Source organism: Emydura macquarii, unplaced genomic scaffold, assembly GCF_026122565.2.
Source record: "Emydura macquarii macquarii isolate MOO-44397 ecotype Brisbane River unplaced genomic scaffold, CSIRO-AGI_Emac_v2 contig_1254, whole genome shotgun sequence".
In the NCBI taxonomy this organism is placed as follows: Eukaryota; Metazoa; Chordata; order Testudines; family Chelidae; genus Emydura; species Emydura macquarii.
The window spans coordinates 2,145,922-2,171,205 of NW_027131391.1; the positions used below are offsets into that span (position 1 = coordinate 2,145,922).

A 25,284-nucleotide genomic window follows, 5' to 3' on the forward strand; every position below is an offset into this window, starting at 1 on the left:
AAGTGTTTAAACAGATAAGACAGTTCAGCTAGTGGGAACTAATACTTATGCAGTCCTTAGCCAATAATCTCAGTCCTTTAAAGGTGGGTATACCCATTTAACAGGTGGTGAAACTGAAGTCCCAGGAAGTTTATCTTGCCCAAGATCATATGGAGAACCAGTGGAATATATGCTTCCTGGATGCCCAGTCACCCATTAGACTATTTTTCACTCTTCTAGTGGCATCCATGTGATGATTCCAAAGCATTTTATAAACACTGATCTTCTCAACATCCCTCTCAGGTAAGAAATCATGATTATCTACCCTTATTTTGTAGAAAGGGAAAATGAAGCACAGTGGAGTGGAGTGTCCAAGGTCGCACACAAGCTCTGTGGCACAGCCAGAAATAGAACCTTTATTTTCGATCTTGTGCTTTAACCACAAGCCCATGCTTCCTCCCTAGACCTTTTTAGAGATCTTCTGCCATCCAGAAGGGCTGGATATTTTAGCTGATTGTTTTTTCATTTGTTTAAAATAGGAAACATTAGTCTGTCAATCTAGGTACTTATATGGTCACCCTCATCACAGTATGAGTTCCTCCTAGGTATTTAAAAATAGAAATAACTATTTCAAATCTATTGTCTGAAATTGCTACAAAAAGGTTGCATTATCTTGATTGCCTGCAATGGAGCCAACACTAACCTTTTTTCAGGGAGTTTTCACGTTTTATTCTGCTGTGAACATTTCTCCAGAAAGCTAGGACCAGAACCATAGCTTCTAAATTCTGTGGGATTAAACAAAGAAAAACAGATGAAAAGCAGAGCAGCTACAGGAATTTATGTCCTTGAGGTGAAAGCAGTCTGTGTGTTAGTGAGTGCCAACAGGTTTAGTGACACTGTTTGGGATTTCCTGCTGACTACGGCAAGCTCAGAGGAAACCAAAACAGGAAATAAGGGTGTACCTTGGTAGTTACTGATTAATAGGGAGCCCTGCATTGGCCATCTCCCCCACTGTAAAAGAGAGACGTTCCCCCTCATATCCAGACTAAAGAGGGCAAGATTAGGGTCCTTGGGAAAACCAAAGATGATATGAATATGGAGGCCAGGGATCCAGATTGGTATAGGTTGGATTCACACATGAATATATAAAATGGGGCCTGTGAGCCATTCTGTAGGTGAAAACAGGGAAGCTGCACTTGAGACAAATGATTCTCCTCTCCTCCCCCCCCAAACCCTGAGCTGTTAAGAGTAAGGGAAATATTTTTGGTAGTAAAAAGCAATTACAGCTATAAATACTCCAGCAGCTCAGGTTTGTTTCCAAGATACAAATTAATTTCACATGATTAAGTTCAGGATCTTGTCTAGAATGAGCCATGCTGGGTTTATCTCTACCACATTGTGCAGACATGTTTTGTCACTGATTTCAAGGCTGCAGGAAGAGCTGAGACAGACACATACACTTCAGGCTTGGTCTACACTTACCTTGGCGATTCGGCAGCAGTCGATGGAGTTACGCAAACTACACAGAAAACTTGTGTAACTCCCGTCGACTTCTGTGCTTCTCTTCTGCGTGCCGTCTTCACTGCACTGCACCAACGGTAACTGTGTTCCCGTTGATGCAGCGCTACGCCACTTGCGGGGGTGGATTAATAGCGTCGACTTCTGGATTGACTGAGCAGGTCTTCACTGACCGTTCAGTCGATCCAGATAAGTTGATCTGATGGTGGCAACTTTGCCACTGTCAGTGTAGACATAGCCTCAGTTTCAAAAGTACATGAACCTTACAGGGTTTCCTGGCAACTCTTATGCAAATACTTTTATTTCTCCTTTGCAAATATCCCTCAGGTATCATAGTGATGGCTGCAGTATAAGAACTTGAATAGAATAACAACCACATTTCTTCATTCTAGAATCATGTTTTTCTTCAAACCTTCACTCCCATGGCACTAATCTCTGGGACAAGCATGCATGGTCCTTCTATGGCTATCATCACACTGATACCAATCAATCCATTAGACCAGCAAAAACCATTTAATGGCTTTGTTTCACCACATTGTCACACAGGAAATCAAGTTTACCTAATTCCCTCTGTGGGTGATCAATGGCATAGAGGGATTGCCAAAGGAGCATGTACAATTCTTGGTGGGAAGGTGAAGGTTATGCTATTACAATAATGTATCTTGCTGACAGATCACAGAGCAGCATTGCTGGCCTCCAAAGCACACTGTCCGTCCCACTTGGAACATGAATCTTGCATAATATACAAACTAAGTTCTCTTCAGACCCTGCCTCTCTCTCCATGCCGGCATGGCTATTCCTTGGTGTGTGTGTGGGGGGGGCCTAGGAATTATTATGGTGGAAGAGATTTCAGCAGAGGGCGAGAGTATTGGGAGGGGAGCTCCAGACTAGAAGCGTCACCACATCCCCTAAGGCCGAAGCAGTTGAACGGGGCCCAGGCCTGTGCGTGCGAGCCAGCCACAGAGGGGTTAAAAGCGAATTACCATTTACAAAGCTCTTTAACTACTGCTATAACTGGTTCCTGGGGACCCCTCGCTGAAAGCCGAGAATCGAGCAAAAACCCTCGTAGGTCAGGACTTGGGTCGTGAAAGCCCAGATTGCCGGGGTTTGCCCTAGAGGGTCTTTTTCACCGTTTGTATTGCTGGATCCTCGAAAATCTCAGACGTAGGGGTTGGGAACAGAGGCGACCCTGGCGATTCTACTCTGCCGACAGCCCCCTTTCTACTTCCGCTGTTTTTACGTCTCTGTACTGTTTAGGACTGGAGGAGGAGCCTCCCTTCGCTGCAGTGAGTTGGAGCCGACTCCGAGGCTGTTTATCAAGAGAAAAGGAATAACAAGGACAGGTCTGACAACTGCAAAGCAGGGGCCGAGGCAAAAGCGGAGCGAGCAAGGGAGCAGCCGAGAGATTTCACAGCTAGTTCTTCATACTTTGCTTGCGCACGGATTGGATCAGGGATGGAGGAGTGGGTGCAATCGTTGCTTCTCAGCACGGTGCTGCTAACTGCAGCCTCTGCCATTGAAGGTGAGATTTAAAACCCTCTCTTCCTGCATCCACCGAGAGAACAGATACACAAAGCGGAACGAAAGCCCCCTGTACCACACACACACACACGCACCTACCTCCCGAGAGCTCGCCGATCTGGGGGGCAAACGATGGAGCCTGCATTGTCCTGGTACGGGGCTCTTTCGCCGTATGATTTCGGAGATTGGGACTCCCAGCTCCATCTTTGTTATAAGGAACAAAGGCAAATCTCAGCCTCCTGAAAATCCGCCTTTCTCTGCCAGGGGATGAAACTGATGGGGAAGCATCTCCCCCTTTCCCGGCGCAGCCCCCGTCGTCTAAGGCTCTGTAATGTCTCGTTAACTCTTTATTTTACATGCCACTTTGAAGATCAGAGGAGCTGGGTGCCCAGACCGCCCCCTCCGGACAGTTTGAAGCAGCCCCCGCACACCAGGGCTGTGGGGCTAGCCTGCCACCCCTCCTGCCCCCGGGTTCGGATCGAATAGTTTCTGTGTCTTCACCCCCGTTTAAATCGGAAGCGTCATGGCGTCAGGGGAGGGTGTTTGGGGCTTGTTGTTTTAAGGCTGCGTCGAGGGAAGGGGCGACTCGGCCAGCCGAGCGGTGCGAGGCGGGGGCTGGTAGGGCGGCCGCCCCGCCATCACGCACTTTCGATGCACGGGGGGTGACGGGGCTCTCGTTCCTTCCAGAATGTGTCGACGGCAACGGAGTTTCCTACCGCGGGAGCCAACAGGTCGCCGCTAGCGGTGCCCCTTGCTTGAACTGGCTGGCGGTGCAGGGGAACCCCAACTTCACTCTCCTCGCAGGTAGGTGCAGCCGGCTGCCCCGCCACTGGGGCGTGCGGCACCCTCCTACTTGGGTGGGGGTTGGGCTTTATTGGGGGGGGGGCAGCTTGTGTTGTCCAGTCCCGCCGCCCGGCTCCCCCTTCGTGTGCGCAGGGGCTCGGGAGCGGCGGCAAAGGCCAGGCTCTGCCCGTGAGGCCCATTAACCGCCTTTCCCGGCCCCCAGTCTCTGAGGATCACAGCAGCTGCCGGAACCCCGACGGCGATACGGCCCCCTGGTGCTACGTGAACGGCGAGGCCGGCCTCCCGGAGCGGCGCCCCTGCGACATCGCCCCGTGCCCAGGTGAGTGGGTTTCCACCCCGCAGCTCGGCCGGCCCCCGTCCTGAGGGGGCCGGGCCCGGCTCAGCCTCAGCGAGCGCGTCCTCGGGCTGGCGCCAACCCATCCCTCCAGAGCCGGGGGAGGGGTGCCCGGCCCCGCGCCAGGGCACGTGCCTGTCCACTGCCCTCCCTGGTCCCCGCGTGGGGTCACACTGGGCTGCGCGGGCCTGCACGTGACGTGAGGCAGGCCAGGCAGGGCAGGAGTCGGGACTCGGGACAGGAGCGCATCGGGTGAGGAGGGGGCGGGGCAGTTCTTTGCCTGTTCCCTTGTCCCCACCCCCTGCCGTAGCGGGATTGGCCGCCCTGTTACTGAGCTGCTCGCTGCCCCCTCATTGGTCTCCTGTTTTGGGGTGATGTCATCCCTGCCGCGAGAGCAGTAAGTAAACAACTTAACCCCGCCCTCTGCACGTGGAGCGAGCCCGCCTCCCGGAATCCCTGGCCTGCGCGCGGGCTCTGTCATCCCCCTCCCCCAGAGCCTGCGCCCAGCCGGCTACGTTCTTCCAGCCCAGCTGCCTGCCTGCCTCTCCAGGCTCCCACTCCCATGGTGACGCCAACCCAGCCCTTCCCATGTGTAGACCCGCCCCTTGGGCTGTGTCCTGCGCCCCAGAGTCTCTGCACCGCCGCCGCGCCTCCCCCCCCCCGGTGCTCTGCTGCACTGCCCCAGGGTCTCTGCATGCGATGGGCTCTGTGCGGGGGAGATGTTGACACATCGGTGGGAGTGAAGAGCAGCAATGTCAGGGATTTAAAACTCAGACACCAGAATATGGAGAGCTTCCCAAACAGCTGGGGCACCAGTGTAAACCTCTGGGTGCTGGAGGCAAGGATTAAATGAGTAAATCTATGGCGATTGGACGCACTGAGATTGATAGGGGATGCGCTAACCCCCCACAGATAGCCATATCCAGAAGGTTAAACAACAGGAATAAATTAAGAAAGGGAAGAACTGGAATACCAGGAAAATCCTCCTGACAGGTATTAGAGTGGGGAATAGTCTTTCAAGAGACTTGTTACTCCAGGGAAAATATTAGAACATGCAGAATGCAGAACTGATCCTCTCTGAACTATCGGCTTGTTTGATCTCCTCTCTAATATCTGAGAGTCTGTGGGCCATTAGCTTCTCCTAAGAAATCCCTCTCTTCTTTCCATCCAAAATTTGTTTTGGTTGAAAAACCATTCCCAAAGAATAGTTATCAGTGTTCACAGTCAAGATGGAAGGATGTATTAGGATCCTGCAGGGATGGGTTCTGTGTCCGGTCCTGTTCAATATTTTCATAAATGATTAGAGGGAGGGTTGCGGGTGCTTTGGAGGATTTCCAGGAGACCCCCTGCATACCTTTTCACCCACCCTTTTGTTCTACAGAAGAGCACATCCCTCCTTGCATGTAAGTCCTCCTCTGCCCCAGGCAGGAATCAGAATTCTGCCTCCCCCAGTCTTCTCGAGCTACCGACCCTTGGGCTGCTTCCCATTAAGGACAAAGCAGAACTGATGTTCCGTGTTTGAGGCTCTGTATTCAGAAGTCCGAGGACTGGGAGAGTGCCTGAGCTTGAGAGCCAGTATGCTGGGCAATTGGTGCAGTTGCCAGAGTTTCAGTCATCCTCCCTGCTGTGGTGTCTCTACCCTGGGGAGGGGGAGGGGAGGAGAGAGGCCCTATCAGATCCTCTGCTCTTCTGAAAGACCCTGTGTGAAGTAACATCTCTCTGTGGCAAGCCCCCCATTTCCTTGTGGTCTCGGGCCTGTCACCATCCTCCCCTCCAAAAAGAAAAAATCACAATAGTTTTTTTCTAAGATATGCTATAGTTCAAAGAGAAATTAATTCAGGGCAATCCTATAGCCTTTGTTATATGGGAGGTCAGTCTGGATGATCACAATGGTCCCTACTGCCCTTGGAATCTATAGAGGTATTAAATCAAAATGCCCACAGCTAAAGAATGTAAAAATGACATCCCCATCATGTGTGGGAGAGGGGGTTCTGAGACCTTAGAGATGATGGTAAAGAGAGTGACAGTTTAATGTATTCTTTTTTCCAACAGTTACTACCTCCTCCACAGTTGTCCCTACAGTTGCAGCTGAGGTTTCTCAGGGGATAGACCAGCTGTTTGAACCAGCTGATGCTTTACCAGCCCGGAGTGAGGCAGCTGCTGTGCAGCCCGTCATTGGGATCAGTCAGAGAGTCAGGATGAACTCCAAGGAAAAGAAGGATTTAGGGACACTAGGTATGATCTCCAGAAATACTCCAGCTTCTTCAGTGGGATTCCAGTAGGATGTGTTTCTTTTCTGAATCCTAAAGACAGTGCTACGTGTGGAGGTTGAGGTGCTGCCTTGTTCCTAATTTTGTTTCTTCTGCTCCTTCTCCGCAGGCTATGTGATGGGCATTGTCATGATGGTGATAATCATTGGCATTGGAGCTGGCATTGTTGTGGGATACATCTACAAAAGGTCAGTCTTCTCTAGCTCAAGAGGAGGTGTGGGGGCTGCTATGACGACACCTCAGTCCTAGTTCATGCAGGACTCTTTGAGAGGTGTAGGCACTCATCTGTTAGTTGTGGTGCTGCAAGATCTGGTCTTGGCATAGCCTCAACGGAACTCCTTTAAACACACAGGTATTAGGTCACTTAGCCCCCACAAGACCCATGGAGCAGCCCCCTCCTTTGAAGTATAATCTCCTGGCATCTGCACAGTATCGTGTTAAATGTCTTGATTGAGAGAGCTTTCACCACTTGCCTTGCCAACTTTCCCAGAACCTAATAAATCTTGTTTCTGAATTTCATTCCATTATTGCAAGTCAGAGGCCATTGGTAGGGCTGCAGTTATATATACACGCAGAGGCCAGTCTGCCTCTGATTCCCCAATATGGACATGCCAGCACCTCTACTGCAAGCCCTAAACACCTGATCCTGGATGGGGCTGAGCACTGGCTACTCCATTAAATCAGTGGGAGTTGAGGGGAGTGAGTACCTCACAAGGACTAGGCCCTAACCCAGTGAGGAAGTAATAACCTAACCGCTGTATTTAAAAAACAAACAACCAAACCACAGTAACCTGCCCTTTGTTCTACGTCTTCTCTGAACTAAGCTTCTTTCCCCCTTCCTACTCATGACATCCTAAGCCATCTCTTCCTTTGGTGTTTATGCCTTCATATACTCAAGTGAAAACAGGGTTGAACCATACCCCATCCACCTCAGTGTGTCCTTAAATTATTTGTTCTCTGAATTCCATGGTCTATTTTGTTTGACTGCTGCACATACACAAGTCCCATTCATTTCAGTCAGAGTTGCATGTGCCCCTGATAGGCTGATCAGGCTTGCAGTTTGTCTGTAGCATTGCAGACAGATATCCTAGAGTGATTATCACTTAGGGCTTAACTCTTGTAGCTAGCTACTACCCTCTGCCCTTGTGCAGCACAGCTGTTGCCCAGTATTACTGCTCTGCCCCTACTGCCTTCACTTTTATTACTGGTGAGGAGGGTTAACTTTCATGTAAGAGCTGGAGCCACAAGAGCAGCTAATTTCTTAGTGTCTAAGTCTTGGTTTATGACTAAAAGAAAGGATGGAGGCCAAGTCTGGTTTGTTCTTGCCATTATGCCTAGCGCTTAGGGTGCCATTAGCTTCCCCATGGTTAGATTTTTCCTCCTTCAGCAGCCAGTTCTCTCATACTCTCTCTGTAGGTAGTTTCTATTGACTCCAATGGGAGTCTTGCCTTCTGGGGCTAGAAAGTAGCCCTTTTGCATCATTTCCATTGACTGGCAAGTTAAGTTAAAGTTTCAGGCCTTTGCTTTGACTATCAGTTGTGTGGTTTGGATCCCACCCCTGCTAAAGTTACTGGGTTTGAGTTTAATTTGCTGGAGCAAATTAACTGCTTTGTGGGACAGAGTCAGCAGAATCATTCCACAGGAAGGGACAAAGTTCCCCCATAAATGGGGAACAGAGGACTAGAGTAACACAAAGAGAAATGGGTAATGCAGGGCTGCATAAGGGGAGAGGGTGGCAGCTAGCTACAAGAGTTAAGGACTGCTGACTCTCAGTGAGTACACCACAGTATGCAGCCTCCCTCCTGGTTCTGGAACTTGTCTCACAATTCTGGCCCTCGTGAAGAGTCAGACTGCTGCATCGAGTCAAGCAGAATGAGTCTCTCCCAGGCTGAGCCAAATCCTTACATAAGATGTATCAACAAGCTTGGATAGCAGACACTCCAACAATGTTACCTAAGGTTAGAGCACCAGAATCTAGCACTTGCTAATGAGTATGAGTCAGAGTACCTGTGAATAGAGAGAGAGAATATTGCAGGGAGAGGAAAGAAAGGAGCTTAGACTGTATTAAAATTGTCTGGCAGTAAACCCTGGAAGCTGTTCAAGAGTGGTGGCTGGCTGCTCCAATGCTCAAGCAGAGTACAGTCTGAGATGTAGATTGCTGATCCACAAGACTTCAGCTGAAGGGGGGCCTGGCTCTGCCAGGACTGCGTCTTTGCCGTGAGAAGATGTGTAGTTTGGGGAGGTTTGACTTTAGTAGCCACTCCTTTAATCCACAGTAGCTCAAGCTTCAGGCAGTATTAGCACTGGATGCTTCAGGTTTTTTCCCGTATTTCAGCCAGCCATGTTCAGGGGCATTGGTTTCCCAATTAGGGTAAAATTTTGTTTGTACAGGCATGGAGTAAGGGGTAGCACTTGTTTTTTAAAAAGAGCTGCATTTAGTTTCTCATTAGCTGAAGCACTTTTGTTACCTTCTCCATAGAGTTCAATTCAGCTTTTCCATGCTGGATACAACTGTCATTCTTTTTAAAAAAGCTACTCCTTGGCATGAGTTAAAGATGTCACCTTCCTTGATGTCATGTGAAGGTTAGGTAGCGTGGAGAAGCAAGTTTCTTTAGAACACATCTGACAGCAGGCACATAAGATCATTACACACTCTGAGTAGTGCCATTAACTGAATTTACTTTCTGGAAGATAGTCATTGCCTCAAGAGTGTTTATCCCTCCTCATCTGTGCAAATGGCAGCCACCCCCTCACAGTTAACAGCTGCCACTAACAACAGACACAGGTCAGAGCACCTTCTTCTCGAAACATTGGTGGCTCCTGCTTTGACTCCACAATCATGCATGGTATGTGGAGTGAAGACAGAGCCATACATTAAAGTTTAGTTAGCTGCAACGTTTCCCTGTCTGCTGTCGTCAGGGCTTTGGGTCCAGTGACAGAAGAGTGGGAAGTAGGCTGGCTTTAGATGCCCTGATTCCTCAATGATATGGTATACTGGATGAACCACTCAGAAGCAAGGAGCTGTCCCCCACCACCAGTCACCTGGCTTTGTTTGCCAGGGTGCTTTCAGGAGTTAAGGGAAAAACCCAGCAATGTGAATTCACGTTGAAGGGCTGGTCTTTTGTTGGAACAGCAGCCTCTTCCTTTCTGCTGCAGCTCCCTTGGGCCAAGTCCCATGTGCAGTGAGTGACCTTACTGCAGTTAATACTCAAAGTGCCTATCTTTGTGTTTTCTTTCTAGGGGTAGAGATTTGAGGGAGCAGCATGAGCAGAACGTATATGAGCGTGAAATGCAGCGCATCACCCTTCCACTGTCTGCCTTCACTAACCAGGCCTGTGAGCTGGTGGATGAGAACACGATAGTGGTGCACACCAACCAGACCCCTGTGGAGGAGACACATGATGGCAATGCACCTCTCATGGGTCAGGCAGGCACTCCAGGTGCCTGAGGAGCTAGCACCAGAAGCACAGATTGAAACTCTCCAGGCTAAGCCTCCTGGTCTCTTGTTTTGGGAGTTCATTTGTATTTTTTGTTGATGAATTCCAGCCATTAACAGTACTAGGAGATGCACTGAAATGTGGGCTGTTCATTCATTATATGACACAGGACCTGTTTCAGTTGGGGACTGGTGCAGCAGCTGCCTCAAGCAACTCCTCATCTCCAAGGACTCTTACAGCAGGGGAGGGGGAGTGGTTCCCCAGGCCAGCAATGTGGCACGCTGGCCCACATCCCATACTCCAGCATGGTGATGCTCAGCTCCCTCTTTTTTCTGTTCCCCCTCTTATGTGACCAGGGCAGCATTGCGGCCATTTCTGGTACAGGAGCGCTATAGCAGGGACTGGTGGAAACTTCAGAGCAGAGTGATGTAGAAAATTATTTGAGACTTGAAATGTAGTTTTACGTTTCATTTTAGTGGGAGACTGCTTGAGAAATGCGGTCCAAGATCCTGCCCTTGAGTCACAGTGCAAATTTCTTTTTGAGAAGGGCAAGTCAATTGACAACCATCAATATATGCAAGTGAAGAGAGGTTCCAGCAGGGAGAGTTTTTGGGTTGAAGGAGATGTTTAGCCCCCATGCATTTCTTAAGATGCTCATAAAACAATCTAGAGCCTAGCCCCCTTCCTCCTCTCCTGGGCTGGTACAATGGGAGCCTGGTTCCAAAGTGTCTATATAATGTCTGTCTGTGGGATTTCATTCTCATTGATGGAGGGTAGAAGCAGAAGCATTTATAGAGTGAAATGAAGGTAAGAACCCCTCAATCAGCTTCAGGGGGCGTGTCAAGCACTATTTGCTGCTTAAGGGAGAGCAGCCATTTCTGAATTCCTTTCAGATGTTCCCTGCGTCTATCTTTCCAGCCAACACGAGTTTAAGCCAGTCCAAGGGTGAATGCAAGTGGAACACTCTTGAACTTGGGGGAAGGACAGACAAGTGGCCCTGCTGCAGTCTCATCAAGGCCTTATGCATCCTGTTCCAGGTGCCTTGCACAGGCTGCAGGAGGTCACATGGCAGGTGTTTGTACAACCTGGCCAGTTTGGATAAAGATTTTAGGGCAGGTGTATCAGCAAGAAGGACTTGTTTCTCAGAGTGGGGTGGGTAGGGCTAATTCAGAGAAATGTACATCCCCATCTCTGCAGTAGGATTAAAGCCATCCAAATAAACTTTTCTACCCATCTACTTTAACAGGACTTAGCAGAGATTTGATGTCAGTGTTTGTATGGTTCAGAAAAGGGACTTTTTAAAGCCTTTGAATACCGTTTCTTTGTAAATATTTTAAATACCTCATGAGAAAATAAAGATGCAGATTGTGGTACCTTGTATTAAAGCTTAAAAAGGAAAATAAAAAGGTTCTGTGGAAACCTGTGTGGGCTTCAGTTGAAATAGCAGCTCGCACCTAGGCAATGCTACCAGCTCACCATGCCTTTCTGAACACATTTCAGCTCCTTTAGGGAGCTTAGCTGCACCAGCAAGCTACCAGCATAGCTCAAACCCAGGCACGGCCCTCTGCACGAAACTGCAAAGCATTGAGAGGAGAGACTTAAGATCATTGTAGTTCACCCTTTGCTCCAGTCAGGGCTAGGACCCCATCCTGTACAAGACATACAAAAAGTCACAATCTCCTCAGCACTCCAGAGCAGAACATACCTTCAACAGCTGCGTGAGGGGCCCCAATTGTGTAGCAGCCTCATGTTCTTTTTATAAACTCCAAAAGCAGACAAACATTCTTGCTTTTCTAGGATATATTGCTTTTAATTTAGTCAAACATTGAGCTACACATTCACACTAAGTTAAGACTCCCCACCCACACATCACCCAGGTCACACTCCTTTGAGTTTCCCTAGCCTGCAACATAGTAGGGAAAAAGTCTTGTAACAATCAGAATGCCTGAATCCACTGGATCCAACAGGCAACTCGCCCCTATTGGCTGACAGCATAGGATTTCCTCATTTCTAAAACCACCACCACACAAATTAACCAACCAACCTAAGACAGACATGAGGGCTGATCCCATATAATTTCTATGGCCAGGCTTTCACATATCCCCAATTCTTTAGGGAACAGAGTAACAGCAAACATTAACACCCATTCCTCACTGTTAGATTACAGGATTGCAAAGGAGAGTAGAGGCTGAATCCAGTTTTACCAACAGGACTTGGAACTTAGAAAGTGGACTCAGGAGCCAGCCTTTGGTTAGTATGACCAGCCACACATGCTACTGGGGAAGCTGCTTTCTTCCTCCCACTTATTCTGAGGGAGGCAGGATGTTTACATTTCCCTCTTAAGTCTCCAGTTCAAAAAGTCTCACTAGATATGCCGCTGCCTTCCCTCCTGCTCTCTTTTCTACATGCATGGCATAACCCTGGGGAGGGGTTCTGTTTGGAGAATCAGACCAAGTTATGTCAGGGACTCCAGGACAGATAACCAAGTGGCAGAGTCACTCCTGGGACTCCTCCAGCAAGACCTGCAATGGAGGACAGGACGGTAACAGCTACTGAATTACAAACCCAACTAGCACACGCAGAGGATGGAAGGCATGAGACTCCAACTCACCAGCGTAAGTCCTTACATAACCTTTTTAATTTGCCCTCAAAATTCCTTCTGCTCATTAGGGGTATCCATTTCAAACAAAGCTCACCTAGTCCAAGCCAAACGCTTCAGCCTAGAACTATTCAGCTCTCTAGAAGGTACATTCTGCCACCATTACCAGGCATGTATTTCACTGTCCCAGGACAAATGCCCAGAAACAGCCACAAGCACTCGGGACAAGTCTTCCATTTATGCAGCACATCAGGATGAGCGCTGGTGCAGTTCTGGGCATTCAGACTGGTCTCCTCATGCCTGATCTGAGGTTGGGGGACTGGTTGTGCAGATTGAATAGCTGAAGATGTTTGTAGAGTTAAAAGCATACCTGAGAGCCACTCTGCCTTCCCCATTTTACCCTCTGCATTCAGATCACAGCCTCATTCACATCAGGAGGGTGAGCAAAGCCCAGTTTCCACTGGCTGTAGTGTTTCTGAACAGGGCCTTGGAGTTGGAGGGTGGAATTACACTGACAAGTGCTATCCACAGACATGATACCACTTCATTCAAACTCCCCCTCGCCGAAAGCTCCCTTCAATTCCCAGAGCTTCTCCTACCCCAACTAGGGGGCCAAGCTCTCAACCCCTAGGTAACTCAGGAACTCCACTCTCCATATGTAGAAAAGGAATAGAGTCCGCACTGAGCCCTTTGCCAGGTGCCTGGTTTCCCCAGTTCTAGTGTATTCCAGGTCTTCCAAGGAGAGCGCAGTTACTAAAAAGTCTGGGACAAGTGAGTCCACAAAAGCAGTTCCTAACAAAGGAGTCTTCCTATAGTGATTCCCTTCCTAGTAGACAGGCGAGGACTATTTCACAGCTTACAGTCACACGTCAAGTTCTGAGGCACCACAGTGATACAAGGGCCGACAGGCCACAGAGAATTATCATGTCCTCTCCCTCCCCCCCTTGTGTTGAGCAGCTCTCCTTGGTGCAGCAGGCAGGAAATAGCCCTTTTCACTTGCAAAATGTGCCATAAATCCACAGTGAAACCAGGAGATCAAACAGACATGGCGGTTTAGTTTCAGGGTGGAGGGAGAGGTGATGCACTGAGTATGCAGGTGGGCGAAATACATCTCCCCCTCACCACCACTCCTTTGGGATCCAATGAAAGCATGGATAGCAGAGTGGGCCGCCTAGGTTGTGTTTTCAGGTAGCTTGTCACGGCTCAGCCCATATTGAACGTTCACATTGTGGTCCAGCTCTTCCAGTTCAGAAGGGAGGGGGATAGCCAGTTCTCCCAGATAGAGAGAGAGGGCTTCAAAGGAATCCTCCAGTTTTGAAAATGGGGGCCTAGAAAGAAGTGATAAAAACAGGTGAGTGGGAGCAAGTCTATAGAGATGGTCCAATGGGACAAAAGTGGATTAGCTTCTGAGACAGTGATGGGGAAAGGAAAACAGCACCAAAAAACCTCCTCCATGAAGTTAGGACACAGCAACCAAAGTACCCTGGATATTATCACATGGGCTAGTGACATACCTGCCATCTCACTCTGATCCACTTTGCAGAGCAACACCTTCACAGTGAGGGTAGGAAGAGAGTATGTTTTCCAGCCCGAGAGCAGCATAAATACAAACTGGACACAGAAAAGAACCAGAGACCTGGGGTTTGATTAGACCCATGCCTCACGCAGGGATTAGCCAGCATTTCACTCCCCAATCAGCCTGAAACCTTACCTGCTCTCTGGTTCCAGCCTGCAGCAAATGGCAGCCAGAGGGAAGAAGGCTGGAGGGCAATCAGCAGGAACAAACTTCTCCCAGAACAGTTTTACATTGAGGCCAAAATCCAGTGTGCGAGGGAGGCAGTCAGGATCAGCATACACCTGCCCTATGATCTAGAGGGGAAAGAACTGCTCAGGGACCGCAATCATAGCAGCAGGGGTGGCATCTGAGGACTAACAAGTGGGGGTTACTCAATCTTTAGAGCTAGGTGGGCTCACTGGAAACATATTTAGTGTCTGATTACAAGGCAGGGAGAGGAGAAAAGCTAGAATTGTACCAGTTCCCCATCTACAGAAGGGCTTGTTGCATCAAGGAGAGGCAAAGCAACACCATTTAATACAGGCATACCTCACAGATAGTACAGGGGCTGACCCTAGAAGTCTCTCCCTGCAGTAGCAGAGGAAGATCAAGCCCAAGTTCAATTGCCCCCTCTCTGGGATATTACTGCTAGGGATACAATACAATCTTAGCTTTGTAGTGCAGACTGGTCAATGTCCTAGCCACTGTCAGTCCATGCACTGAAATAAGAAGTAATTCCTGGGCTTGCAGGGCATTAACATATTATAACATTCACACACCCCTCCATGATCTCATTCTGTTATCAGAAAATCCCCCTTCCCCAACCCAGCTCACATGCCAAGGAGCTGGGGGAGGCCAAGCAGGGATTTGCAATGAGCTCTGAAGTACCCCGCAGTAGCAACAGTGTCTTCAGTACTCAGGTCTCCTTGCTGTTGGCAAGTTAAACCAAGTCAAAGAGATCAAAGGGAGAGAGGGAGACACAAAGGAGGGAGGGAAAGAGGTGGTGGATCAAACGTTACTATGGGGATCCAACCAAAAGTGGGTGTATGACTACACTGATGGTGGCAATCGTTGGTACCACCGGATCGATTCTGCTGCAGTGGAGACCCACTCAATTGATCTGGAAGTCGACGCTGTTGATGTACCCCCGCAAAAAGAGTAACGGTGCATCAATGGGAGGGCATTTCCCATCGGTACAGCACAGTGGGGACACCACAGTAAATAGAAGTTAGGAAGTCAACGTGAGATACGCAAGCTACTCTATGTAGCTTGCATATCTCCCATCGACTGCAGCCAAAATTTGCTGACAGTGTAAACAAGCCTGTGGAATATGCAGGACACTAGTTCCCTGCCTCTCTCTGAAGGTCTTCTAACACTGAACACATTTTGCACTGGATTATACCAGACACCTTGGATACAAAAGGCCATCAGGCAAAGCCTAGGAATGTAATTGCCTGACTGGGTTAGGCCCAGAACACCAGAACAGGCAGATGTGAGATAATCTGCACCTGGTGAAGGTCTCAGTCTAATCCCTAATAGTAAAATTGGTTTAAGACCTGAAACATGAAGTTCTCTCTCTCTTCCAATTGTCTAATACTCAATGCTAACTGGATGTTCCTGTTACCCATTTAAATCAAATCCCTCTTTGAATGTTGCCAAGTTATTGGCCACAATCACATCAAGTGGCAAGGAGTTCCACAGTCTAATTATGCATAGTGTATAAAATTTGTTAGCACTTGTTTGCTACCTTTCAATTTCATTGAATGTCCCCTTGTGTGTGTCATGAGATGGGGAGAAGAGAACCTCCCCATCATACATATTTTATCTATCCTGTTTCCTCTTATTTGTCTTCTTTCTAAGGTAAACAATCTTTTCAATCCCTCTTCATAAGAATTTATAGGCCCCTACTCATTCTTGCTACCCGTTCTCTGAACCTCCTATCCCCCATCTGCAATTTTGCACTAACCTTTGAGATGGGTTACCAGTATAGTATGGTATTCTAGATGAGGCCATACCATTCATGCATGACTTTTTTCCCCATGTCCTCTACCCAAGCATTAAGAGAAAAAATCCGATTCAGGTCTCCCTGCCACCCCCGATTGCTCTCACATCTGTACACATTGGGTACATTAGAAGGCTGTGCTTTATTTTTGGAACAATCTACAGGTAATACACATCTGGCTGGCGATGCAAGGGAAGGAGGTAGGAAGAAATGTTAGGCACACAGGATATTGATTCTCTAATCTGTGTCAGACATTCACACCATGGAGAAGAGAGATGGCCTGTTTTCTACACACAGCAGGAGTGGGGCAGAGAAGTCTGGCTGTGCAGCCAGGTCAGATAGCAGGAACTGCACAGAAGCAGGAACTGCACAGTGAGCCAGACTTTTCACCTTCAGACAGATTTTGACCTCCACCTCTCTAGTATCTAATCCCACCCTTACAAAGGCCCTGAATTACTATGTCTAGTTAGAGGCTGGAGACCCCTGATTCAAAAGGAGGGAGAAGAAATGTCACCTCTAAGCTCCCATGTTGCTGGAAAATGCCACCTGAATCCCAAGATCTTTGCACTAGAACCAGTTTATCTTCTTCCCAGAACCGGCTCAAAGTTTAAGGAGGGCATTGCACTAACAGAGTAATAAATGCTCTTTTCCCTCCCACCTCCACCCTCAGGGGAGTGAGATGGGAAGGCAAAGTGCAACTCCCCAAGCTCTAGTCCTAGTCGCAGTACATTTGAATCAGGAATCCCAGGCTCAGTTACAGAGAGCTGCCTTCTGTTGTGCATGGAGAGGAAGAGGTAGGACCAGACAGAGTGATGTTTGGAAGGTTTTTTGCTCAGACCCCCTGGAAGCCCCCGTGTAGCCTGGACTTACCTCACAGAGAACAATCCCAAACGAGAAGATGTCCACAGTCTCATCATAACTCTGCCCTGCAGGAAATACAACACAGGCAGCTTTGTGAGCTAGGAGGTTCCAAGTGCAGCTAGGCCGACTAGCATCCCACGGTGCAGCAGCCTGTATGCCAGCACCAAGAAAGAATGTGATTCAGTAGGAGTGGAGATACACATTCCAGGCCAAGGCAGCCTCGTGGGCCAGTGAGTGCTCTGAAGTGGAGTAAAGCAGAGCCATGCCCAGTAAGTAAAATGTGATTTTTTTTCCTCAGCAGCATTCCTGTAAGGGTTGGGAAGGAGATTTCCCTGCCTGCACAGATGCATTCATTGCCATTTTGCAAAGCCAGGTTTGTTTCCCAGGCAGAGCTGGGGTTAGTCACTGAGGTGGGTGAGCAAGGGGGTGTCTAGCACAGCAAATTAGTAATTAGCATGCACATCTAGAGCAGCTACATCAAGTTTCAGAGCCTGGTGGCTGCTGCTCCATGGCTCTTTTGCAAGGAAGTAAGTGGAATAAAAATAAATTGTCTTATGTTCAATGCCCACCTTAGCTGCTTTATCCTACAGGTATGGACTGGAGTTGCTAACAGCCCTTCCGCATGCCCCGTTCCTGAAGGGATTGCTCAGGTGAGGGCTGCGTTCTCTGGTTTTGGCACCACCAGCCTTTGTTGAGCATTCCTGATTAACTGTCGTGGTGCTTGTTTAAAGCAGTAGTGGGCAAATTCACTTGCTGGCTCCAAACTTACTGGATGCAGCCTGGAAAGGTCAGGTGTATTCCCCACTGCAGTACTGGAATGTAACACTGCATGTTACTGCAACCATGGGCACAAGCAGGATCCCAGGCAGCACAATAAAGTTTTAAAGTTTCCATAGCAACTTTTCTGTGATGGACCACCACAAGGAAGTTTGTTTACCAACCATATTCTGGCCGGGGTTTGGGAAATGGGGACAGTCTATCTTAGCTGGATAATGACCTAGAGCAGACACCATCCAGCAGCAGTTTGGTGGCTTCAGTTACCACAGGAGCCTCCACCGTAACTGGCATAATCCACAGATAGCAGAGAAGGGAATGGGCCACGGAGCTGAACTGTTTAGTTCAGATAGAGCAGGAAGAACAATGTAGAGGTAGGGAAGGAAGCTGCCACTGCAGTAGATAGTCTGTGGCTAGCCAAAGAATTTCCATTTTCAAAGTCAACTTCCTTTCACTGCCATTACACACACATAAGCCATTTGTTTCCATAAGACCTGTAATGCAGCCCCAGTTTCAAGGGAAGAAAAAGGGTGCTCAAGGGAGGAGAGAGGGTTCTATTACAGAGTCCTAAATGGAGCACAAGGGTTCAAGTGACTGCTGTTAACTTCAGAGAGGTCTTGCAGTTCGCACTGATAGTCCTTTCAATGCATCTCTATGATATGCTAAGCCAGTGCCAGTTGCAGAGGAAGCTGGAAGCCCAGTTTCTGCTGCAATCACCGCAGAGGCAATAAATTAAGTGGTAATGATCTTCCTCAGACAGCAGAGAGCTTTGAGACATGGAAAGCAGGCCTCTGTGAGCAGACAGAATCCACAAGGCTGGTCTCACCAGGCAGAGATAGAGGTCTCTCTCTGCAGCCAGGAATGGAATTGTGGCAGGGTCCAGTGAGGATTGCATATGGGAAGCAGCCCTGGTACCCCATGATATTATGTCAGAGTAGACCTTACCTTTTTTAATGTGTTATCTTGGGGGCACAGTTGGCAGTTCTCTTGGCAGGTGCCAGATATGCTATTTAGTAGTGTTCCTGTATCACAACTTTAATGCTTTGAGAAAGGAGGATAACCCTTTGCCAGGCTCTGAAGATCCCGACAGCGCAGAGCTCAAAGGAAGAAAAGAAGAGCACCGAAAATGGTAGTAGAGAGCAGCAGAATACTGGGGTGAGGATGAGGAGGGTAGAGGCCGTAAAACCAGAATCTTCCCTTTCCTAAGAACAGCCTGATGTTGAAGTCAGCTGGGAAATACTTTATAATGTAACCATGTCCGTGTCTGCCCTTTCTGGAGGATTTAGTGGCAGTTCTAGTTGTCCATATGTTTGCCTTGCTGCCATGCCCTGGTCACATGGAGGCCCACTTCACCAGAAGTGGTTGAGTGTGTATTCTCCCCTCACTTGGGTCTCACACAGGCAGCAGGTCCCATCAGGGATATGTGCTTGCCCTTAACCCAGTACCAGGAAAGATCTGACCCTCAGATATATAGCCACTGTCCTTCCCACTCAGTGTGTGGAGGGCGGGGAACCACGCAACAGCTGGATACAGTGGAATCCAACACAACATTACAGGTCTGCCACACAGTCCTATTGTATTCCATTTTACGAAGCACAGTCAATTCACTGCATCCTAAGGATGTTAGACACATGACTGAAGTTAATTTCAAAGCCAGTCTCATTGTTTCAAGCCTCCTGGTTTTGTTGCCTCCAATGTCTGGACAATGGCAGGTTTAGGCCCAATACCCTCCTGAACAGTCTTGATAACACCCAGGAATGGGCTCCCCATTTCTTGCTGTTTACATTACTGGCAGCAGTGAACTTTAGCAGGTCTGGTGTGCAAGGGAAAGCACAGCCACCAGATCTGTTGACAAGAAAGAAGCTCGTGTATTAGCAAGTCTAAAGCCCTAGGCAGCTAATAGGTTTGATTGCTGCTAACTGGAATTTCCAGTAATCCTGTCATCCTTATACTTGTGCCTTGAGGTGGCTCCTCACCTGCCACAGTATGAGCCTCTTACCATTTAACATCTCAGGTGCCATCCAGTATGGGTTTCCAACCACAGTATAGCGCTTCTTCCTGTCACTCTTGCGTAGGGTTCGCTTCTTGGCAGATGGCTTTTCCAGGGTGGGTTTTTTCCTCTCTTCCACAATCAGCCGAGACAGTCCAAAATCAGCAACCACCACAGTCTTATCCTAGCCAAAGGATTTAAATCACAAGCAACTGATTACTCCTCAGCTCCTTCCAAGACTAACTTATTAGCACAGAGTGGCTGTATTTCCTGTCACTTATAAACAGCACATTAAATGTAACAATAGCAGCAGCTGTGCAGGCAGGAAGCCTCTTGCAGCTAGCTGGAAGAATGCAGTGAACATGGGAGCCCAGCAGCCTTCCAGGGAGTAGGGGGAAGAGGTAGAGGGAGACAAGTCCAGTTAGGGTGAGTAAGGAGAGAAAACAGCCCATGAGTCCACACGCAGGGAAGAAGGAGTTTTAACTCTATTAACTTGCTTCCAGTTGCTATAATGCATTTGGCTTTCTCTATCCAGCTTATCTAGCTCTACCCAGTAGTCTTTCCTAGCAAACTCTGCTCAGATCAGACCTCAGGGCTTGCAGTCTACATGTAGATCCAATATTGAGGCTAAGGGGACACGGAGTCAGAACTAAGGGAATGAAGCCCACAGCTAATAGCATATTAATATATGAAGAGCCCTCAGGATTTCTTGGGGAATAAAGGAGACAAAATGGATGATCAGAGAAGAAACAAAAGGGACTGGGGGTGCAATTTATGGACAAAGGTTAGGAGAGCTAAGTATATAGCTCCACTAAGCAACAACTAGTGGGGAAGAGGCTACAAGAGAGTATAAAGGGTATATAACAATGGTAGAGGACTCCAGGGTGTAGTCAGGATTAATGGGGTGAAAGTAAAAGATTAGGCTGTGGAACACTATTACCTCGCAGGAGTGAACATCCATTTCTTGGGACACTGAAAGCCAAACTGGGATAAATGCTAGAAAGCTTACAAGAAGGGATAGTTTCTACACTGCCAGGTAGAGTAACCAGAAGGTCTAGTGTGTCCATAGTAGCTAAACATTACATGAAGAAAGGCAGAGGGAGGAAAGGAGGAGACAAAGGAAGGACCATACTCTGGAGCTCACCAGTTTGATCAGACAGTTATGCGAATTCAGATCTCTGTGGATGATACACATGGAGTGCAAATAGGCCTGAAACAGAGGGACAGAAAGCAGCATTAGAGCAAGTCTCATGAATACATCCTCTGGCGTTAAGTCCCTCAAAACATTGGTATAAGAACACAGTATTTCCCTAGCTACCAAGTAGCTTCTGCAGGCCATTATACACCATCCTATTACATCAGCCCTCCATGCCTTAGATGGCCCAGAATCCTGGAGGAGCAGTCTCAAGGGAAGATTGACTCACCATTCCTGAAGCTATTCCTTTGGCAAAGCTGACCTTCTGCTGCCAAGGAAATGGGTCCTGCAAAACAACAACAACTTCTCAGTGATCAGGTCTCATCTCACTGGCTGGCCAGGTCAGGCTAGCCTCCTCCTGCTAGATTTTCAGAAAGATGATATAGCCCTAGAGAGTTAGGTGCTCTAATCCACAGGCCAGCTACAGCACCGGCAACAGCAGGGGAACCTTCCCTTAACATGGAAAAACTAGCTTCAAAGGAGAGATGACAATCCAGGTAATTGGGCTCCTGGTGGATACTCAGCAGCAGAGATACAACATTGTGTGCCGAGGGCACATGTTCCACACTGGCCAGAGCCCCATCTGGATGCCTAGACATGCTCCATGAGACATTTACTCACCGCATTACGGAGAAAGTCCTTTAGAGTCCCCCCTTCAATGTACTCTGTGAGAAGGTTCAGCTTTTTGTCCTTGTACAACACACCAATGAACTTCAGCACGTTGGGATGATCCAAACTGCGCATCACTTTCACCTGTGAAGGCAGAAACAACCCGCACCCCAAGAGAGATTGGAATAGGCCTTTCTAAGAGTCTCAGGAGCTTTACTTACTGGTCCCCACACTGGGAGAGAGAAGGGGCACATCCCATCTGTGGAGGCCTGGTGCACTACCCAGAGATATCAGAAGAAAGCTCATTCAAAATCCAACTTTAAAAGGCATCCAATGATCATTGTTGCCCTTCCATTTCCATCATCACTTGATTCTTGAAAGATAGTGATCAGGCTGGAGAGCTCCTAGGCCTGGTTATGGTTTAGTTGCCAGGACTTCTACAGTGCAGATAGCATGCTGTATGACATGCTTAGGGCCAGAAGAGAAGCATTAGTGTATTTAGGAAGCTGCTTTTCAGATAAGCCTGACTTTGGGGAATGAGGAAGGCAGCCATTCGATCCGTTGGTTTAAAAATTCCCTTCTCTGTTGCAATTAAGCTCAACATTCTCCAGATATTAGCCTCTGAGTCAGCTGTTTCCTATTAATGTTTTATACTGAAAAGCTCACTGTGCAGGATACATCCCACAACATTTTACACTTACATTCACTAAGCACAGTTCAACCAAATAGCCTCTTAGGCTCACAGTGCCTCTTAGCATTGAAAATTAATGAATAGGAAGTCTAAGTCATCTTCATTTTCTGAATAAGTCAGTCAGCCATGTTTAATTGGGACATACATTTTCAATTAGGTCCGTTCTTCCCCCAACATGCTGCTTCCCTGCTAGGATCACAGGTATGCATTACTACTGAGGGGCAGGGAAGAGCTCTAACCTCCACACAATTGGATCCCTGGCCTCACGTGAAATCTTGCTCCTACCTCTGTCAAGAAAGTCTTCTGTGTTTCCTCATCACACCGAATCAGCTCCTTCATCACCATCACTTTCCCAGTTGCTTTGTGTGTCACCTGTTGGAAACAGACACTATGAAACCTATAGATGCTGTAGGACAGGTTTTCCCAAACTGTGGGTCACATCTCCCTCCATCCCTGAGGGGGAGAGAAGAGGAAATTCAGACAGACAAGGTTCAGGGATTTGCAGGAAATTGCCACAAAAAATAATTTTTTTTGCAAAAGATTCTGTAAATTGGAAGTGATAAAATAGACACTCAAAAGGCCCACTGTGGTGTGGTCCTTTCAGTTCACTATATTATTGTATCCCAAGAACCTCAGTGAGTGGTTCCATTTTAATCAGTATAGGATCTGAGTGTGTGCTGTATGCTGCTAGAGCCTCTGCTAACAGTATTAGCCTTGCACCTGAGAGAGCCTGGAATTACCTTATACCAGACAATACAAGCACCATTAAACATGATGTACAATATAAAAAGCAGGCCCCCATGCACACAGATCCTAACCAACCACTTCAGCCTGTATTAGTGAAATTGCTGAGGATGGTTTCCTTTTTCACGAATCAAGAGCAACTAAGCAATTTACACCAACTCAGATATTCCTGTTGTCAGGTATCTTCTGGCAAGTGCTAGGTTTCAGATAGGCTTATTGAAGACTTGTTCTTTTGCAATGCTCTGTGGAGATGCACAGCCAGAGACTGTTTAGTTGCAACAGGAAGCAGTCAAGGTCCCACCTTCGGTGTGAACAATGTACTGCAATCTGCAAGGATGGCCCCAAGGTGACATGTGAGACAGTACCTAAAGCCTTCTGGCTTCACTGTGTCATGCACACCACCATTCTGTTAACTACCTGAAAACCTGCATCAGGTCCTCCATGAAAGCTGAGAGAGTCTCATCCAAATCATTCCTGTCTTTTTCGCATTGCTCTGTGAGGACCTATGTTCCTTTGAACCAGTAACAAATTTCACACTGAAATGAGGTGGCTCTCATGAAGAAAAACATCAACCTGACTTCGGATTAAGAGCATGACTGCAGGTTTTCCTGAAGAACTTCTCCCCTTGCTGACTCCTTCAGTAATTCAGCTTGGGTCTCAGAGTCTACTTTGCTGAAATTTCTGAGCACTTAAACAAGCTGATCTCCTCTTCTTCAAAGATAGAAGATGAATATTCTGTCCATACAGAACAGGCTATAAACTTTCAATAGACAATTTGGAAACTGATCTTAATTTCAGGGAGGAACCTGGACTAGTTTTCCTGTTTCAGATTTTGTGGGAACTGAAGAACCCATAAGGAAACCTCAGGACCTCAACTCAGCATTGAGGAACACGAGATCCAGCTGCAGGACTATTCTCCTAGTGATCCGAAGAGAAAAACTGGGAGTTGGTTGACCCCCATCATGCAAGAAGCTGTGACTCAGCAATGCTGACTTGGCTATTTCAAGACACGCTGCTTTTGGGAGACCCTGCAATTTACATTAGCCCGGAGCTCAGAGTTGGGATTTGTGAAGAAGTAATTCTGCTGTAGCTGCAGAAGCCATGGAAGTTCTCATTGCATTTCGTCCTCTTATCAGAGTCCAGTTTCTCTTTAATTACAATTATAAACAAAGTATCACACTTGACTGCTGATCAAAAGTAACTGTCAGTCAACAAAACAGGCTCACCCATCACAATGATGGATCCCTTTTTACACCTCTGCTTTGTGAAGCTTATTAAGTAATTTCTGGTATATTGGGGCTACAAAGATTCACCTGCTCATGTTTAGAGCTCTTGGGGGACAAGGATTGTAAAGAACATTAGCCTGGAAAGGGGCCACCAACTCTGAGAATTTGGGAGACTCTGCTCTACTGGAAAGACCACTGCACACTAATGCTGCACAGATTCCAAGGTGGGCAGTAGAATTCAGCACTACTTGGATATAGATGAAATGTGAAAGCCTGAAGACTCTGGTGTGGATAACAAGACCAGGCAGCACGCACAGCATCCCTTCTCTTGCTCCTAGCCAAAGTCAAGCATCCAAACATTAGCCGAGTGCTGAGGAGCACTTGCCATCACCTTCTACAAAGAGGTAGAAGTGTCTAAAGCACCGTGACAAGGGAGAAGGGAAGCAATGAAGACAAGTAAATGGAATCATTAGGCTGGTATATCCAACAAATTGAACAAGAGCAGTTTCATTATATAACTCATTTAGGGGATTATCTCCCAGTGCATGCACCAACATAAGTCCACCATTAGCCAAATGGAGCAGAGAGGAAATGCCTCTGTGCTATTAACCCAATGGGGATGCAGATGGCAAGACATGCTGCAGAGGAAAAGGTTCTGCTTACCTGAACATGCTCTTTGTCTATGAGCAGAGAAAAGAAATATGCCAATTAGTATAACACCATATCAAAGACTGAACACCTAGGGCGCTCTGGGATTCATAGCACAGTCATATTCCCAAGGAAACACAGGACAATGATTGATACAACAGTGGTTAAGGAGAAACTGATTCCCATGGGATAGTGAGATGGAGATCAGGGGACTGAAGAGCTCACACTGGCCCTTGGAAGGTAGATAGTGTTCAGGAAGTTGACTCAAGGTTCAGCTACAGTAATACCAGAAAACTGAGCAAACTGCAAAAATACCAGTTATGGGTGTCAGGAGGAAATCTGTTGATGCAAAATGCCAGGGAGGGAGTTCCTGAAGGGTCCATGCTCCATGGCTAAGACCAGACAGTTAATACAGGGAAGTGAGAGAGTAGAATTACTATTGCAGGAGCGTTTTGTTCTCAAAGGCACTAGACCACAGGTGCCGTCTGAGTTAGCCTGTTAAACAGTTTACCAGTTACTATCATTGG

General features: G+C 47.7%; 2 protein-coding genes across 3 annotated transcripts in view; one reads left to right on the plus strand and one right to left on the minus strand.

The window, feature by feature from the left end:
• The first annotated feature begins 263 nt into the window (after positions 1-263).
• Positions 264-10,938, plus strand: PIK3IP1 (phosphoinositide-3-kinase interacting protein 1). The gene is made up of 7 exons (XM_067550067.1): positions 264-282; positions 2,755-3,019; positions 3,706-3,822; positions 4,025-4,141; positions 6,209-6,391; positions 6,536-6,614; positions 9,667-10,938. The coding sequence occupies exons 2-7, from the start codon at positions 2,953-2,955 to the stop codon at positions 9,872-9,874; spliced, it is 771 nt and encodes a 256-aa protein (XP_067406168.1). The 5' UTR covers positions 264-282; positions 2,755-2,952; the 3' UTR covers positions 9,875-10,938.
• A 1,045-nt stretch (positions 10,939-11,983) lies between these two features.
• LIMK2 (LIM domain kinase 2) overlaps positions 11,984-25,284 on the minus strand; it is a 42,403-nt gene continuing 29,102 nt past the window's right edge. For both annotated transcript variants that reach the window (XM_067550060.1, XM_067550061.1), the window contains 8 exons: positions 22,425-22,511; positions 21,461-21,592; positions 21,069-21,125; positions 20,789-20,854; positions 19,654-19,828; positions 16,890-16,945; positions 14,174-14,331; positions 11,984-13,790 (listed from right to left, as the gene is read on the minus strand). In XM_067550060.1, coding sequence (XP_067406161.1) covers positions 13,634-13,790; positions 14,174-14,331; positions 16,890-16,945; positions 19,654-19,828; positions 20,789-20,854; positions 21,069-21,125; positions 21,461-21,592; positions 22,425-22,511 — 888 coding nt within the window. In that variant the 3' untranslated portion in view covers positions 11,984-13,633. The remainder of the gene's footprint in view (positions 13,791-14,173; positions 14,332-16,889; positions 16,946-19,653; positions 19,829-20,788; positions 20,855-21,068; positions 21,126-21,460; positions 21,593-22,424; positions 22,512-25,284) is intronic.

What these genes read in the sequence shown, in the direction of transcription:
- PIK3IP1 (XM_067550067.1), top strand. Translation starts at nt 2,953, where the DNA reads ATGGAGGAGTGGGTGCAATCGTTGCTTCTCAGCACGGTGCTGCTAACT. An exon ending in CAACTTCACTCTCCTCGCAG is followed by an intron (nt 3,823 to 4,024) that starts GTAGGTGCAGCC and finishes CCCGGCCCCCAG; the next exon opens with TCTCTGAGGATCACAGCAGC. An exon ending in CGACATCGCCCCGTGCCCAG is followed by an intron (nt 4,142 to 6,208) that starts GTGAGTGGGTTT and finishes TTTTTCCAACAG; the next exon opens with TTACTACCTCCTCCACAGTT.